Source organism: Amblyomma maculatum, chromosome 11 (assembly GCF_055883805.1).
Source record: "Amblyomma maculatum isolate TAMU_Amacu chromosome 11, ASM5588380v1, whole genome shotgun sequence".
Taxonomy (NCBI): Eukaryota; Metazoa; Arthropoda; class Arachnida; order Ixodida; family Ixodidae; genus Amblyomma; species Amblyomma maculatum.
In genome coordinates, this window is record NC_139354.1 from 64351561 (window position 1) to 64370742 (window position 19182).

Sequence of the window (19182 nt, forward strand, 5' to 3'; positions counted from 1 at the left end):
CGAGGCGCGCAGTTGTCGCGGGAGCCAGGCTGCAAATGAAGAGTACTTTTTATTGTCAGTCACAAAACAGCAAATCCTAAATTTTGGTTAATGCAAATTATTTGTAGGCACGGAGATCCAGTAAAACATTTAAACTCGCCTTTGCACGAATTTTGCGCAGGTGCTGACGCAGGAACATTAGCATCGCATGAACGTTCGGAGCTTGTATACCCACAACTGCTCGAAGAACGAACATCAAATGGGGAACTTACGCTGCACGTTACTGACGACCTTGTGCTCAACTTAAGAAAAAGCTCGGTCGCAGTTCCTCTGGTGCGTCTCATCACTACAGAAAATGGAAAAGAGGTTACACATATTGTAAGTGACAAATTACGCTTTATGTTAGGAAACCATCGTCCTTATGCAGGTTACCTTCTTTTCACGCATAGCTGTGAGTTCAGATTCACAGCAAGATTAAAGAAACTAGGCCGAATTACGTCTACCAAACCAAAATTATTTTACGCCATGGAACAATAGTATGAATATATTTAGAGACACATCCATGCACCTATTGTCCCTTTGCTGATCCTCGTTCACGTGTCCCACTTCACTTCTTCTTCAGGCAGCGAAACCCAAAAAGTCGGCGTTTCACACACACAAAAAAAATGGCTCATTCATATATAAAGCACAAACAGGCGCAGAGAAGTGTGAGAGTCAACGTCACGTCCACTGAGTATACAACAGAGCCCTAAGAACATAACTTTGAATGCATTACTTATGTAATTTGATACATTCAGTGTGAAGTTCGCAATCCTCGATGCACTACCTCGTCAGTCTTCAAGTCGATCTTTTAGTTTTTGTCGAACACTTCTTGGGCTGATGGCCGCTTCTCACCTTGAAATGCGTCCTTTAGTGTAAACAATAAATCTGTCAAATCCCTATACAAGTTCAAAACATTCCATTTTTCTGCTAGGATAGGTATGTCGCTTATGCTAATGATCTTTTGGCATATTGGTTTCACCGCGCTAACACATTGAACGACAGAAAAGAGAAACACCACGGAGCGCGAACTAACAACTGGTTTTATGGATGAAACGGAAGTCATTTTATACACAAAACGTGGTCCTCATCAAACAAACATAAGCAACGAGGAAACATGAGGAAACAATCATCGCAGGTAACAAAGGCATACAGCTAGACACACTCATTGCGATAATCTAAGCAAATAAACTTCTTTCGCAGACAACGACAGTGATACGTTGCTGATACACATATCGGCCCCGACGGATTTTACTTCAAACGCTTCTGTGATCTGTCTTTCGGTTTTATTATCAGAGTGCGAAATAACAGCGGTTTTTTCAAATTGAGGCTTACATTTGCAGTGCTGGCAATACGTAGCCAGCTTCCCTGGATGCGCGATTGATTTGCAATTGTTAGCATGCTCATTTAGCCTTTTGTTTATGCACCGACCCGTTTGGCCGACATACTTCAATCCGCATGAGAGGGGGATGGAATAAACCACGCCTGTATCGCATTCGACGTGTTTACTCTCATGGTTGGTGGTGCAACGTAGTTTGGGTGTTTCATCGAGTCTGTTTATTTTTGCGCACAACCCCGATAGCTTTTTGGGTGCCGTGAACACCACAGGAACTTCGTGCCTGCCTGCAATCTTTTTTAGACCGTGCGATACTCCGTGTACATACGTGATGACAATCGGACGCGTGATCTTCTTGGAACCTTCAGGGTCATTTTTTTTCCTTATTTTTTGCGGTCAATGTTTTCAGGGTTTTTTCTGAAATCGAGGCCAGGAGAATATAAGGGTACCCGCTATCTTTTAACCTTGCAACCTGTTGGATAATTCCTTGCTCTACCTTATGCACGCATGACTTCCTGATGCTCTGAATTATACATGTATTAGCAATGGACCGTTTGATTAATTTTGAGGGTCCGGAATCATTCCTTAAAATCGCCTTCTCTCCTTTTGTCTTGTAAAGCCAACACGTGTGCTCTAGGCCCTTATGAATTTCGAGGTCCAGAAACCTAATCACCGATTGTTCCGGCTGTTCAAACGAGAATTTTAGTCTTTTGAACGCCGTTTCAAACAAATTAATAACCAAGGTGCGGTTTACAGTACTGCTTGCATCACCAGGAAAATACACCAAAAAATCATCAACATAACGGAAACATGCAAGCACTCCGAGGGATTCGAGCTGGTGCTTCAATTCCCTATTTCCTTTTGCCATGTACAGGTCAGACAAAATCGGCGCCAAGCAGGAGCCGATGCAGATCCCAGTGCGCTGCTCGAAAAGGTTCCCTTCGAATTCGACAAACAGAGATCCCAAGTACAACTGAAGCAAGTCTAAAAAAGCACGAACACTAGTACCGCATTGATTTTGGAATTTTGTGGGTCCAAAGTACTCCACAGCCTCCTCGACGGCGGTCACGGCATCAGGTTTTGGGATGTTGTAGTACATGTCCTGAACATCGATGGAGAGGCAACTAACATTGCGGCCTTCTTTTAGGAAGTCCACGACTTTTTCAGATCCCTGTATTCTGTACGGGTCATCTACTTCCAAAGTACAGAGATGCTGTTGCAGGTATCGTGCCACGCTCCTTTGCCAGGTTTCTTTGTCTTCCACAATCATCCGCAAGGGGTCGCCATCTTTATGGGTCTTTACTGTGTTGAATGGTCGAAGACAAAGGTTCCCTTTTGATTTCAGTTCCCTTACTAAGCTCTCCAGGCCAGATTTTTCGAAAAGGCTAACCGCTTCTTTTTTCCTGCTTTTCACCTTTTTTGTTCCGGATGAGACCCTTTCAAAGTTCTTTAAAATTGCCTCCTGTGTTAGCGCGGTGAAACCAATATGAATAACCAACTAGGCCCAATTCTCGCCATTTTACCTTTTGGCATACCCGCAGGCTGAGAAAAAAAAAAACCTTCATCCTGCACCAGAAATGTTCTAGGAACTTCCACTGAAGTGTCTGTGCGTAACAAAAGTACCTCATTTGCTTAGGAACTAGCCGCGCAGGTGGCCGCGTCAAGCTTTCATTTCCTTTGCTCAAACCTTTCCGCTGGCAAAAACTGTAGATTAGAGTAATTGGCATTCGTTTCGTTTTCATCTCTGCAGTTTTGATAACCATGCATGCATATTCGAGGAACAGTTTTTATAGAATCCTATTATTAAGGACATTAACTGCAACTCTTTCTGGTGATTGGCCTCAGTGCCGGTAGAAATGTTTTTAGCTCATCTTCCTTCGTTGACATCCGCCCCAACCCTCTAGAGTCTCGAGAAAAAAAAACACTCAGATCCATCTTACGCTTTCAAAAATTCTATAGAGAGCGTCTCACTCGATTTATCTGAGAGGAATTCAAACGCATTTAGACATTATGCAAAAAACACTCTATGCCTCGTTAGTAGCGTGTACAACACTTGTAGACAAAACGAGTCACCAAAGCGTGTCCTAACAGTCTGTCAGTCGTTAATAAGAAAAAAGAGTCGTGTCCACGCTAGCACTGGAAAAACATCCCTGCCATGTCCCAGTTGAGCGTGTTGACCAGATATATTTTGAATTTCTTCCAACATGTCTTCACCTCTATTCGTCTCGCGTAAAGACGTTGAAGGGCGTCGAGAAATCAAAAATATAAAAATAGTTAGGACAAATATGAAGAATATGAAATAAACAAAAAGAAATAAGGCTCACCTGGTGTCGCAAAAGCAATGCCGAAACACTGGTTCTCCTTTCCCCTGTGCAGGTCCTGCAGTGTTTTCAGACTGTTTGCTCCATTATGTCTGAGGCAGATAAAATCTAATTTAATACATACTGTACTTGTTACACAACATCAGACCTTCAAGAAAGTGCTTTCGAAATTTGGTTTCGCCTATCTTAAACCCAAATAGCTTTGAAAAGGCCCTTATCACAACATCCGCTTCATATTCGGGAGGTACCAGGTTCTGCCCCTGGTGCCGCCGGGTACTCGCCGGTTTTTCAATGGGTACAAGCGATCCCCCGGCCTAGTGCTCGGCTCTTATTGGGTGAAATGCTTGGAAAAGGGGTCATGGCCCAAATAGTTGCTCCGATGGGCCATTGATTCGTTCCGCAATCGGACAACCATAGGTCGGCCTCGAGCAGAAGAAGCCCTTATGTGGCCCTTTTTTTCTTTACATCGTGAGGGACATAATCTTATCGACATCACATGATCATCAACATCTCGCTATCAATCTCAACTCAACCACGACCCACCTTTGCAAGCTGGCGTGTTCGAAACTGATTGTGGCCCGGAAGGCGCAGCGCAGGTAACGGAGTTTCATCCAAGCTCACCCCCTAAAGAAGCTGGGTGGCAGACCAGGGGTTGAACTTTGAGAAAACTTTCTATCTGATGCACTCCTAAATGTTTACAATGCAGCTGTACAGGCTAAAATTCACATTCCGTCGATTGAAGCTTTCTTTATATTTAAAAACTACTACACGCTATTCGCCCAGGCCTCCGCGGGTTGATTATAGATTCAGCTTACACCTTTCGTTTACTTTCGACTCGGTATTATTATGGTGAACCAATGTATTGCCTGTAATTTGTTCAGTGACAGCTTGCAATCTAACATCATCGTCTGTACGAGCAGGTCGCAGAATACATCGTATAATTGCTCCTGAAGAGGCTTGACTTCCACCGTCTCTTCAGCGTTTAGGGCAGGATTACGTATTGCGTATTCAATTCCAGCTGTCCTTTGTGTGTTCAATATGAGCAATTCATGGGCACAAGGCTTTTTTTAGACGACCATGAGAGCAATAAACCCGTCAGGGACTCATCTCTTTAAGCCGTCGAAGGAAATCTGGGTGAAACATTGCTTGTTTCTCTTGGCGGGTAGGTTGCTGTCTCTTCCGATAATATTTTATATCAATAATAACGAATCTTCGAACTAAATGCTGATCTGGTTCGGCTCACTTCGAACCGGAAATGGCATCTTTTGTATTTGCTCCAGTTCTTGATTTACCAGCATTTGGTTTTTTTTAGCTACGTTGACATCACTTTGCAGTTTAAGCTTCAGGTGTCCGATTGTAAAGGTTTCTTCCAAACTCTTTGTTAGTTTTTGTATTTACATATCCGTGGTCTTCTATTCGATTATGAATTGATTATTCTAACAAATCATATGACGGTTATTGTATTGCCTTCTGACGTCTTTGCTCTATAGCACCGCCAATTCAAGGAATTCTAGGTTTGGCTGCAGGACTTTTTCGTATGTAAACAGCAGAGCCAGTGAAAATTAACCCTGTTACTATAGGTCTTTCTCGAGACGTTTTTATGATCACTTGGCTAATTGTACTGCTCACTTGCGCTCTACCAAGCCACTACGTATCAGGTAGAAATGTGTTGCCGGCAGATTCTTCTCCGCCATGAGTAAGCTGAGTTACATCGTCAGGTGTGATATGAAATTTATTCATCGCTTTCTAAGCATGTATTGGGTACTTCGTATGACGAAGACACCTAAAGAGTTGCTCTTGCTACCTCGAATACGCCGATAGTTTTCTAACCTATGGCACAACATTACCTTGTCGTCCCATCCAAAAGGTTGATGATATAGGGATTTTCTTTTTTAATAAAGGATTTGTAAAGGCAGCAATACGGATATCCACTTTTGGAATGACATTTCAATAGTAGGAGCAACTCTTAATGCCATATTTATTACCTTTCGTTTCGGTATTGTTCCTATGCGTACTTCAAGGATTTTGGCATACGCTTAGAAGTGCATTAGATACAAGCCAAAAGAATTAATCAGTTAGTGTGTATCTGTACTAGTGGCAGCTTAATGAAGAAATGAAGGGCAGTCTGAATTCATTTCACTTCAGTGGCCGACTAGCTGTAGGTCTGGCTATCCTGAGCTTAGAGTGCATTTTTTTTTTGATTATTCAATATCGTAGTAGAACCGAAAACGTATTTCGCAATTCTCCCTTTTAATTCTCCCCAGCGTTCTGCAAACAAACCGCCCAGGATGCGTCGTTATTCTTTCTGCGCTACGGTCTCAGGAGCCGGTATATATACTTTTACCGCATGAACCTTAAACAAAGTGCCTTCCGTAGAGCTACTTTCGCAGCACGTTTAGCTGACTATACACATTCGCTGCTTTGTCTTACAACAATGTTCGGGAGAGTATTCGCTATGGTTTCCATTTGATCTGTCTCGCCCCGACCTGAATTTCGTTCGAAAATAGAGGTCTATCCCACGTTGAAATCCTCAGCCCCCTAACACTTGCGATGTTCGACAGCACCCAGCTAACGGCGCTTCAAGTACCATGTCATGACCGGCCACTGCCTGCTTGGATCTTTTATTCTCAGCCCCTCAAATTGGCCTTCGCATCTCTAATTGAAGGGTTCTCTGCAGTCCAGTTAGCTTCCGATTTTAAAAGTAAGCGAAATTCATGTTACTCAAAAAAATTGATTTCGATCCTACTGTTTTGTTAATCGCAAAGTAGTTCCATAACCTTCGTTCTCATCTACGATAGTGCTTAAACTCATGAAGAGGAAGTTGAAGTTGTAATACCGTGGTACTATTCATAAAACAGCATCAAAACATTCAAAAACCATAACACTTGTAGCAATTATTTTGCCACGCTTTCCCTTTGAACTATGCCTACCCTCGTCCAAAAACCATAAGCCACCTCCGATCAATGTATTAGGCGTGCGAGTCGATCTGGCCATATACACAGTGTTAGACGGATATTTTTTCTGAAGAGTACGAATCACTCGTGCAGCTCTTCTGGCACGGCATTTTAGTGACAAACTGACACATGGCTTCCAGCTGCAATAAAAGCGCCATTGCATCACGTACAGCAATAAAATAAATTAGATCTGCCTTCACCGTGTAAATTTTAAATTCAAAGCGCTACCACCTGTTACGTATGAATTGAAAAATATGTCTTAAAGACATGAACCTTTACTACATCGCCCTTTCTTCACAGCAACAGGCATGAACGCACGGAAGAGTGGCCCCGTTGTACAATCAGATTATCGTGTTCGCAGTACTCCTTCTCCCCCTTGTTCAATGCGTTTTCCTGTTTAATAACAAAACGCGTTGAAGTATCTTTATGCTTCCTACATGTGGAACTGTCATAAGAAATGGAAAAAAACAGACAGCATTCTTTTTAGAACCCATTTTTTTGCGCGTACTGGAAGTTATGCAGTAATTTCTAGTTATTCCAAAAACAGCTACGAAGTTAAAATTTGCTAAAATAAATTTACTCATGTGCCTTTCTTCAGTGGAATGCATACTTCGCATACTTATCTACGCATTTTATGCCTGCACATATATAATCTAACTATTACTTTCAGTTGATACTATTTTCAAGACTATTGAGATGTATGCTCTGTGTACTGAAAGCATCTGGCACAATCAACGGTAACAAAGCTTTCTTTAAATATCTATCGCTTTAAATGCCCTAATAAAGAGAACGTCTGAAAGAACCCTGTATTTTAAAGCACGCAATTTACAACGAACAGCACAGCAGTCATCGTTTCACTCACGCGACGTTTACTGAAGCAACCATGTTGTGTCCCTTTCACAGCTCGACGGCAAGACAATTGAAAGCACTATTTATCACGATGCGAAGAAGATGGCATCAGTATCTGTAACTCAAGTGGGGACCGGCATTGAAGTGGTGAGATGGTAAACTTTTACGCATGGTAATAAATGAAATCCCAGCGTAAAGCCAAACCAAAACTAGGTACCACGCCCTGGTAACAAAGACATATTTTATTACCTCGTCAGATATCTTATAACATTTTAAGAATAATAAAAATGTTGATAGTGTGGACGCGCCTGTAATGGTTCTGGTGTATTGAGTAGGAAATTCGCTGGCATAAACATCAATATTTTGATGTGTGGCTGTCTTCATGCTGTGTCCATGGACTGCTTCACTGCGTCTGGTGATGCACGTTACTGTTTACGGCACTGCCATACATATAGGCATGAGAAATTCTACGTCAGCCCAGCATTCTATGAATTCCCCTGCACTACATTTCACCCGCTATTCGAAGCACTATGAAAAGTATGGGTGAACTAGGGTAAACAAAGTGGGGAACACAGCATGATTGTGTTCCTGCTTGGGTTCCATACAGAATGTGAGGATGCTGTAGAAAGAGGTTCATGGTGTGTGACTGACCGTCTTTGGCCTAGCAAGCCCTTATTTTCGTACTGCAGCAAAACGTTTGTCAAGCGAACGGTAGCGCGCTGTTTCGAAGCATTTAACGAAAGACAAATGATAGAGGTGGTACATATATGACTAGGAGCTGTTTTCCTTGAGAAATAGAAGAGCTATGTTAATCGAGCTGTAGTGCAACAGCAGCATTAAATTATTCATTTTCTGTATCCTCCAATTTATTAACTCCCTCATTGTGCTACAAATCTAACCATAAACCCGATACTCAACTTTACCTTCCCCTTTGTTGTTACTTGTGATTCTTTATCTTACGCATACCGTGCTGGTCTCATTGAATCCGAAAGCCGTTGCTGTACTCAGCTTTGAAAAGTAGCTTTCAAGGATGAGTCAATTGCCTGCCGATGCAAATATTGAGTGGCGCCACAATCCGATGTGGTAGCTATCGCAACTACAAATATTATACGTGTCCGCGAACATAGATGGCGCCTCCCGATTTTTAGTGCATCATCTTCAAGCGGCTTGTTATTGTCGAGTCGAATATGATGCCGAAAAAGTGATAGAATCCTTGCAAAGAGTGTAAATGATATACTTAATATTGATTGGCAGTTTGGTGGTAATCGATACCGTGTATGATTGAATGATTGGTTCTTGATTGGCGATTTCTGATTAAAAAAGAAACAGCGCGGTTCGCACAAATAATCTTATGTTTCGCTGAATTTCATTAGGTTCGATGACTTGTGGGTGGTTCTGCTGCGACAACTTTGTCTGAAATTGTATGAGATGCGTACCATAATGTAGGGTATTTATTTGGAGATGTGTCTTGCCTTGATAATACTTTTCCATGACCATACAAATCGTAAACGGATTCCGAGAAGGCGGCGATGACCGCTTTATATGGCGCAGCTAGACAATTGAAGCGAAGATGTGATCCCGCTACAAAAGGCAGAAACGGAACTGAAGCACCGTAAGTGTACGGTGGAAACCGACCTGAAACATCAACAAGGTTCGGATCATCGTAAATAGTTCTTAAAGCAAAGGATACCAAGATGAACCTTTAACGTCGGTTAAAAACAGGCAAAAAAGCAAGTGTGTTAAAAGTAGCATCACAGAAGCTACAAATGAGGCATTAAGCGCACACTCTCTCGACTCTACACTTCAAGCGAAGCTTAAGCGTCATCCTATATTTATTTCCCCCTTTTTCTTGTTTTGATAGGAAGGCCTCATCAGTCCCGAAAAACGGATAGAGCCAGCTCGAGAACAGGCCCGCTTAGCAACGGGCCTCATTCCACATGTTATACATGTTATTGACTCTGGTGGCGTACATGACAGTGTGATCTATGATCATAAAATCTGTAAGTATTTTTGCATTTCCTCAATTCCGAATCGTTTTTATCCTGCGCAAAATAGAAATTGCGCCAGTTGTTAGGAAGTGGGCTCAGAACGTGCCGCGCAAAATTTGTAAGCGACCGCAGTTTTCAACAATTCTAAGAAGAAAACAAGAAGCTGGATTGTAGTATTCTAGCCGTATATATTCCGAAAAGGCCTTCCACATTGATTATCGGTTGGCATTTAGACGGGTGATTGATGCTTTCGGCTGAAACTTCAATGCTCGATGTATCGAAATTGTGTGTGGCAAAGTGTGTCTGGTTTAAAATTTAAAAACAAAATCACATTTAGTATAGCAAATTAGAAGCCTAATACAGGCGCTTACCTAACTGTGGAATAAAGTTCTTCAATAGAGTGTAGAATGCTGATATTTATCTGTATTTGTGAAATTCCAATTAAATATATTCATAAAAACAGGGAACTGAGCGAGAAAAGTACCTCGTGCAAGGCATTCTGTCTACATTGTTTTATGTAAAACTTTCCCAACTATGAAGAGCATATTGGTAAAAGCAATTGTTTACCTTTTAATTTTTTGACTTCACTGTAGCTAAATATTAATGTTCCTTGCTCCTTAAAATAAGTTGGCCAGCTTTGTAAAATGTGTATTATATGATATCGCTTCTGCCAGATTTGGCACTATTTTTATATATGCACAAATCCGTGAAACTGCAAGCATTATTAAATCAATCTCTTGCTAAGTCCTAAAAGAAGACATGAAAGTTTGAGACCAGGTTTGTAGCGAACACAGGCTAGTTTTTCACTCTTGTTTTTGTGCGTAAGTCCGATGTATATTCGGAAACTTGTGTTTAAACTTTTTAGTTCCTCGAAAAGCTGTAGTTTTCTACATAAATATATTGCTAGATATAGCGCTGCTCTTTAATCCTGTTTTATCTTTATCGGCCCTAATGTGGAACCTATCTCTCCGAACTTTGTTTTCAGCTAAAATAGGGGATGGTAGGTTCACTCTTTCTGCGATCCAAATTCTTACAAAGTTATTCTCTATGCAAACATTGCATGGGCTGGCATACGTCCATGCTCAAATAAGAAAAATCGGACTGTTTTGAGTTGATGCTAGTGTTTTTCATTTGAATAACACTTTCGTTTTCAGCTGCGCCCGACCCTATTACTGCTAGAAGCAGCTTAGGAACAGAAAGGGTGCCTAAAAGAGTGACAGTCGAAATTTTTGTGATATCGGACACCTATCATAGCCGGTTCTTTCATAACAAAACGAAGCTTACGGTCTACGTGTGCCTTATTATAAACGTGGTAAGTTAACAATATTACCATTTTCGGTACACCGCCAATTAAGTAGTGTCATCACATCAAATTATACATGAATATTTGGCTTTTACAAAATATGTTGATTGTCGAGATACATAAAGGTGTTCCCTCACTTCTATTCGCCAATTCAGGTATCTTGGTGGCAAACAATCGACGGGACGATTGAAGACATATTTTCCAAAACTATTTCGCTCAGCAGTATGAACGCGTGTCGATTCATTATATTATATTTAATTACCCGATGAAGTGCTAGTTAAAGATATGGGCCTGTAATTATAATAGATGACTGACTCACTAGTTTAAGGACTGGTACGACTTCCCCTGTCTTCCATTCACTAAGTACACTGCTTCACTGCTCGAATAAAGTGAGTGCAAAAAAAAGTTAGGCATTCACTTAAAGTTGCCTTTGTGTTTTGCAGTATTTTAGAATTTCGGTTATATTTAGTGGCAGTTCATTATGATTTTACCAGAAGGAGGAATTAATTATGTCCGATTGCTTCAACAGTTACTGGGAAAGAAGGCATGTGATAACTTAGGTTGACCTCTCCGATGTTTGAGCGAAAGACCTGATTAAAAGAGCCTATATGGAGGCACTGTGTTTCAACGATTTAAAACCGCTGTCAATGATGGTATCCATAACGTTTGGCGACCAATTTATTATTTCACAAAGATTATCGGCATTAATTATCATGTTTGGTTAAGTAGTACTAAAAGTGTGTATTTCGCCTTGCTGACATACTTCTCGGATGCGTCATTAGCTGTGTCGTCTGCTTCCAACAACATTTGGTTATGTTTCATTTTTTTCTCAGTGGAAAGCCCTTTACGTTTATTTATAAATAATTTTAATCATAGTAATTTGACTGCAAGTGCCTGCTTTATTTTTATACTTTTTATAAAAAAGAACTTCGAAAGGAGGTAATTCAGCTTTATTTGAAGAAAGCATCAGTCTTTTTTAGTATAACGCACAAGAAATCCGCTTTTTTTGAGGGTCTTAGAAACCTTCCAATTCACTCTTCTAGCTCTCTAATCCCCATGGTCATACCGACGTATTTTTTTTAGTAGGTTCAGTACACTGACAAATAAGGCAAAAAGGCACTGCGGGTTGGCCAGCTCTATCAAGAATCGGTTGCTGATCACCTTAGTAAGGATTCACAAATATGCACCAGCAAAAACACTTTGGAAGATGTACCACTGCGTGGCACTGCTGTGAAGCTATCGACCCCACAAATCAGTCGCGATAGACATGAACATGGTCTATAGAGAGCATACGCTTAAGCCTTAAATTACGAGCAAATCCTAACGCCCTTGCCTTAATTCACGGCTCTTCACTGAGTAACCGCCAGTGTCGCCACTTTAAGCTTTGATTTACGCCCTGTACATTTTTGTCTGGTCAGAGGCCCAGTGCGGCTCGGGAGAAATGTAAAGAGAACAATCGTTGATACAATCGCATCTAAACGAATTATCTTCTGCTGTAAAATTTGACCCAATCGGACTACATAACAATAAATTTCATTGTAATCAACAGTATAGAGCAAATATTTCATCCTATTCACTTGTAGCCTCGGCAAAGCAGTACTAGTGAATCAGAAAATGCAAGGGGCTCAATAAATTTCATTTACAGTTTTACCTTGCCAAACAAGCAAGAACGCCGTAAAATGTATCCATTTTTCTTCTTCACATTTTGAGCACAAATTCACTCATACTCATCCCTATTAGTAAAATATATCACAGCAGTTTTCCACAACAGACCTGATGGCTGTTTCAGGCCAATATTAGGCTCAGTGCAACGAGTGATCCTACTATACAGCTTCTTTTTACTGGCATCGAAGTGAGCGTGGTGAGTCCCATTTTTTTTTCTCGTATATATATCTAGGTTTCTAACTGTACTGAAAAGTCATGCATATTTTTGTTTCTTTTTGTGTAGAATGAACCTTATTTGAACTACAAAGGAGATACAATCAGCGCAGAAACGACTATCCAAGCGCTGGGGATATACGCGTTTCATGTCAAAGAACGACTCGGCAATCCAGACACGCTGTATTTATTAACCGGGTGCCCCATTTTTGCCATTTTCGCGAACTTTTATTTTTGATCTTGTGAGAAAGGCCATGTGAGCTCGAACTACATGACCTTTGTTCTTTTCTTGGCAGACGCGATGCATACGGAATACGAAAAGGAAGAGCTGATAGAGGGCTGAGAGGTGAGCAAATTTCAATCTTGTGAGAAAACGCGAGTTCATAAATACTCAAAGTACATAAGGCCAACCGAGCGAAGCAAAGCGGACAAAATGATTAGGAAAATCATCAGCCCACAGATAATCCAGCACACAGTTCTTCGCTTGCAGTGCATTCGTGACCGCGCCCTGAAAAAAATCACAAAACAGGTGATGACCTTCGTTACCACACGAACAGAAACCATTATAATTGTTACAAATGTGTAGTGTTGTTAATTCCAATACATAAAGCGAAGATGCAGAATTAAATTGTCTTAACGCTGCTTGTAAACCAGTTGCGCAGCTGATGTTATGTTTTGACGCACGATAATGCTTTCAAAAGTTCGAAAAGTATTAGGAAGAATAAGGCGCCTAAGTAAATACCACCGCCAGCACGACGTAACCTTCCCGAGAGCTATATTGGTTGGCAGAGCTTCAGGGCTACATGGGAAATATTTAATGCGTAAATTTTGTCACCCAGTAGTCGGCATCTGTCCGGAACTAAAGCTGCATTTACTGCAATGACCATGGTAATATTGGGCAACCTTGTGCATTGCTGCCGTTTCTAGTGCCCTTGAAGTGGCACTACGGCGTCGACGAGCGGTGGCCAACGGTACTGTCTTGAAATCTAATACGTCGAGGCCCTAATAACTGTTCTCTGAAAGGAATTGTTTTCTGATTTCAATGTACCCCGCATCCTCAGTTCGAAGTCGGTTTTCATGATGAAATTGTTATCTTGGGATACACCTTTGGATGCAAAGAGAAGGTATAATCCCTCGTTGTAGCGCTGAGAAATGAAGAATAAAATAACACAGAAGCGTAAAATTGTCAACGCCTTCATCGTCGCCGAATTCAGCACATACGAATTTATGTGTTTTCTCTCAGCACCGTTTTCTTACCTGACAGCGACACCGGCATGAGTAAATAAATGTGACTGTGCTCCTCGTCCCCTTTCTTTTCCTTCCCTATAATCTCCCTATCCTTTAAACAGCGCAGGGTAGCCATATCTATCTATCTATCTATCTATCTATCTATCTATCTATCTATCTATCTATCTATCTATCTATCTATCTATCTATCTATCTATCTATCTATCTATCTATCTATCTATCTATCTATCTATCTATCTATCTATCTATCTATCTATCTATCTATCTATCTATCTATCTATCTATCTATCTATCTATCTATCTATCTATCTATCTATCTATCTATCTATCTATCTATCTATCTATCTATCTATCTATCTATCTATCTATCTATCTATCTATCTATCTATCTATCTATCTATCCATCTATCTATCTATCTATCTATCTATCTATCTATCTATCTATCTATCTATCTATCTATCTATCTCTCTATCTATCTCTCTATCTCTCTGTCTATCTCTCTATCTATCTCTCTGTCTATCTCTCTATCTCTCTATCGATCTCTCTGTCTCTCTATCTCTCTATCTATCTCTCTGTCTATCTCTCTGTCTATCTCTCTGTCTCTCTATCTCTCTATCTATCTCTCTGTCTCTCTATCTGTCTGTCTGTCTGTCTGTCTGTCTGTCTGTCTGTCTGTCTGTCTGTCTGTCTGTCTGTCTGTCTGTCTGTCTGTCTGTCTGTCTGTCTGTCTGTCTGTCTGTCTAGTTTTGTAGCTAGATAGCTATATAGCTTTCACTGGTTGCTAACAAAGGGCAATGGCGATGTTGAGTGCGTGTTTAAATACAGTAAGAGAGAAAGCAATTTATTCAATGGTGAAGAGGGTGGTAATCATTTGATTACGGCAGACAAATGGTCATATCAGACCTGGGATGTAGACGAGACGGTCACCACAGATGAACTAGCTCCCTCCAGTACATAATGAGACCTTGTGTCTGTACAATACTCACGTAGTAAAAGCTGCAGAAAATTTCATTTCGTCACTAGCAGAATTTTGTGCTCTGTTCGGAACGAAACCTTACCTTCAAGAGAACATTTTTGTAGTAAGAAATAATTTTCATTTGTTAACTCAGGAAAAAAGTAGTGAACTTTGCTCTAAGGCAAGTTGCGCACAAGCGTAGACAACAACAAAACAATACTGCATATTTGCTGACCGTGTGACACCTAAAAAAGAATAGAAATTTTATTTTATTTTCATGGTTCTCTTTTTTCAACTTTATCAATTTGTTTATTCAGTGCTAAGTTGAATTTTCTTAGGTGCTCTAATAGCATAATGGAACTTCTGTCATATAAAATGCGTTGAAAACAATACTGTAAGGTAGCTCATATATCAGGAGACTTAATGGAGCATTTTTTAAAAGTTGCAATCAACATCTGTTATACAAATTACCGTTTTTTATAATATGCACCATTGCAGCTTCCTCAGAATGCAGCCGCCCAATGTTTGTCACGTTTGATCTCGCTGAAATATGTGTGCGTGCATGCACTGAACTCAATTTATGGTCTATTGAATACTGGAGACTACCTTAGGTATGTTTGAAAGACAATCGTAAAAATGCATGGCAACCCTATCCTGATACTGGGAGGAGTTGCGAATAATACTGCTGTCACACACGGGTTTTGGATCATAATTAATTCGATCCGAATCGAGCTCGATTCGCATCGAGCATAGCTACAGGACGAATAAAATCACGCTCGCCCACGATCCCGCTCTACTGCTTCGGCCGCTGTCCAGATGTTAAAACCTTTCTTCGCAGCATTAATCGAATGTATAAACTGATTGTAAGTGTCACTCAAAAAATTTTCTACAAAACATAAAAGTTCAAAATAAATACCATTCTTTAAATTTATCTATTTTTTAACAGGAAAACTGTGTTCAGACTCTCAACACCAGCTGCATGGTTTGGCAGCGGTAAACAGACCTGCGAGCTTGACCACATTTTCCAGTTTTCGCGTGTGTTATTCCCCTGGTACCCTGGTTGCGTGCTAAATGAATGACTCTACTGTTACTCGTAGAATGAAACTGAGGTCAGGAACAGTAGATAAAACCTTGTCTTAAGCTTGCATTTTATACATACCGCAAACAAATCAGAATTTTCATCGTGCGTGTAGCGCCGTATCTCGTGTAGCGATCTAACATATTAATGGGAATCAATTTATCGATTGGAATGGGTGGGCATACGTCACACGGCTTTTATCGACCGAGCTTGAATATGCAACCACGATCGTTATCGATCGCGATCCTAGGTGCCCAAATAACAGCAGTATTAAGCACTCTATCGCGTACATAAAAGTATTCTCAGTATTTAAGTCATCGACGTTTTTACAGCGCTCTTTATTTTATCAGTTCGCTTATTCCGCACACTGGGCGGCAGGCGACATCTAAAACCACTTCATGCATTACTGATTCATTGCAGCTCGGTTTGAGAATAAACTCAAGCGAGTATCTAGTAAATAACTAAAGCTTTAGAGGTATAAAATACCTTTTAAAACGTTTCCCAGGTCTTGGATATGACAACGGTATCTGCACTGATTGGTTTGTGGCTTTGGGAGAAGACGTGCCTGGAACGTTCAGTGGAGCGGACACCTTTGCTCACGAGGTCGCCCACCTGTGAGTTCGGTCGTTTTATTTATTTACGAAATGTACCTAAAATGTATTTTCTTGAAGTGAATGGAAGGTAAAAATTAACACTAATAACTAAATAATTAAAGGAAGCAATGTGGTGTTTTTCGACAAGCACGAAATTCTGCAAAGCATTCTTTCATCACTAGCGTGACAATTGTCACACAAGTCGTATAATTGAAAATACGGGCTCTGCTTCAAGAATTGAAGTGAGTAGCCGTCCCCAACGCGGCCACAGAATACAATAATGGAGAGACACTGTGGTGATATTGACGATATTCTCATACTTTTCTTGTTCTTTGTTACCTGGCTTATATTTGCGGTTATATTATTGGGGAGCAAAAGGCATTCGCATCATGTAAGATCATATAAGAAGAAATCAAAACGCAACTCACGAGGCAAGCCTGGCAAGAAGGTAGGAGAGACGGACTAAGCCAACGAGCTCGCGTCAAGCAATTAAAACTTCATCTGCATTAGAGACGGTTTCCAGGCACAACATACCGATACGCAACATACCATGGTACGCATTCATTGAACCTATAGTAGAGCCCCTGTAGGCTCACAAAGAGCCTCTCAGCTCTGATTAGACGCTGGGTAGAACACGGCAGCTGGAAGAGTGTGAGGAGCAGATATACCTCCAGTGTCTGAAGGAGAGATTTCACTAAAAACTGACCGAGGGAGCTTCCCCAATCAAGGGCTGCTTTATGTGTTTAGGGGGAGTGGCTGAAATTGAGAAATGGCTGAGACACAGTTTTCATCTTGATCGTAGAGATGGTATGGGCCGTGCAACACTTCGGGCAAACGGACGTTTACCGGTAGTTGCAACGGGGTAGTCACCATCGCCCATAGCAGGGATAGGAAGCAGAAGTACGGAGAAGTCGGTGTTTAAAGGCAAATAATCTTAGCCGAGATAATACTATCGGTTTTAAGGGGTATGTTCTCATATAAAATTTGGAGATACAATGATTTCATGACACACGACACTAAAACAGTGCGAAACTACGGTAGGTCAGAAATCCTTGAATAGCACGCGGTCCACCTTCCGCAACATACGTTCGAGACTGACCAGTAGTGAAGACTTTTCTGAGGCTCCAGTGTCAGTGAGCATTCAAACAGAAGTACCATCAACGAACAATCTCATTAGGTTTTATCCAAAGGCCTGTAGAAGCGATGTTATTAAGAGCAAGGTTGCAGCATCACCCAGCAAAGCTTCGTCAGCTATTGTTTCAAACAAGCACGGACGTAAAATCCAGTAGAGAGGAGACGAAGTACCTTTCCAAATCGAGGACGGCTGCATATGAAGATCAGCAGGGTATTGCACGAGGTTGAGAAACTTGGGGAGTAATAAATATCAGACAAGATTCGTGGCTACAAACCGTGCATCATGTCTCGGTGGCAGTGATAGTAACAGCTACTGCGACGAGTCGGAGCCCAAGTGGGGCGGATATGCAGAGAAATTGGCCGGCACGAGAGAAGCTACAAAACAGCCTCACGATAAAAACCCTCCACCACTTGGCTGCGTTTTTGAATTGAAGAGAAACACACGAATCCCTAGCGCTCAAAATGTTATATTAGGAAGTTGGAGAGCATTCCAAGGCAAACTTCGGTACAGGAAAGGGGCAGAGGTGCAAAAGTTTCCAGCTCGCGCTGGACGGTGCCTGGACGGTAAGTGCTGATGGTTGTTTACAAGGTGCGTATGCTAAGTAGTAGGCTATTATTCTCATACGAAGCTGCCACTATGTTTATGAAAGCCGACAAACCTCCTAGACTATGTTTTGGCGCTGTTTGATTGCAATGTCACTTTTTATGGGAGTGTGCAGTGTTGCAGCTCTTGTAAAATAGCGGTTGGAATGCTCCATCTGTAGTCCTTTTCGATATGTGGCTCAGCGTGTCTGATTGACAATTGGTGGTATCAACGTGATAGAAATGCGCTAGCGCATCTTGTATATCTTACGTGACGTCTGGGTTGACTGAGCACGCGATTTAGATTTCTCAGCCGTTAGCTTTGTATCATGTAGTTGTCCACGCAGAACAAGAAGGTCTTATTCGAAAACGTTCCAACACTTTATTACTACGTAATAAACTGTTTATTACTGCGTCATACCGGTGTCGCTGCCTTGACATTTCGCTCATCATCGTCTTCCCCAATCGAACTATACTCTCTGCAGGCAGAGGCATTTACCATACTTCTCCAATTAACTTGTCCAATTAATCTGATCATTTTTAGTTTCATCAGCTTGACGGTTAGGGCCGCCTAATATCACACTCACACCTAAATTTCTACCACCTCCTGCTGCGCTTTCGTTCCTTTGGAATTCGATTTGTCACCCTTAGCAACCACCGGTGAGCTTTTCTTACTACCTATGTTACCCATTCCAACTTATTTCAGAACATCAATAGCTCGAGCTATTTTTATGAAGCACTCTTTACACATCTTATCGCTTACGTTTATATTGTGAGACAGCACTTGCACAAAACGTCTGTTCTATTCCAGAACCAGCTGGCACACAGCGCGCGACGCTCCGAGCAGCAGTCAGCGATGATGATGATAATGATGATGGATCTATACAGATGAAAGAGGTGAAAGTTCGCGCGTTGCGCTCACACAAATCCCCCCGACAAAAGAG

At 41.3% G+C, this 19182-nt stretch overlaps 1 protein-coding gene across 1 annotated transcript in view; it reads left to right on the forward strand.

Annotated features, from left to right (window-relative positions):
• Nucleotides 1-227: 227 nt before the first annotated feature.
• The window catches only part of LOC146173982 (venom metalloproteinase antarease-like TserMP_B), a 34283-nt gene continuing 15328 nt past the window's right edge, over nt 228-19182 (forward strand). The window contains exons 1-8 of the mRNA XM_084585310.1: nt 228-357; nt 7533-7625; nt 9340-9478; nt 10621-10778; nt 12559-12630; nt 12718-12845; nt 12944-12993; nt 16435-16543. Of these exons, the coding sequence (XP_084441436.1) occupies nt 7581-7625; nt 9340-9478; nt 10621-10778; nt 12559-12630; nt 12718-12845; nt 12944-12993; nt 16435-16543 (701 nt within the window). The 5' untranslated portion in view covers nt 228-357; nt 7533-7580. The remainder of the gene's footprint in view (nt 358-7532; nt 7626-9339; nt 9479-10620; nt 10779-12558; nt 12631-12717; nt 12846-12943; nt 12994-16434; nt 16544-19182) is intronic.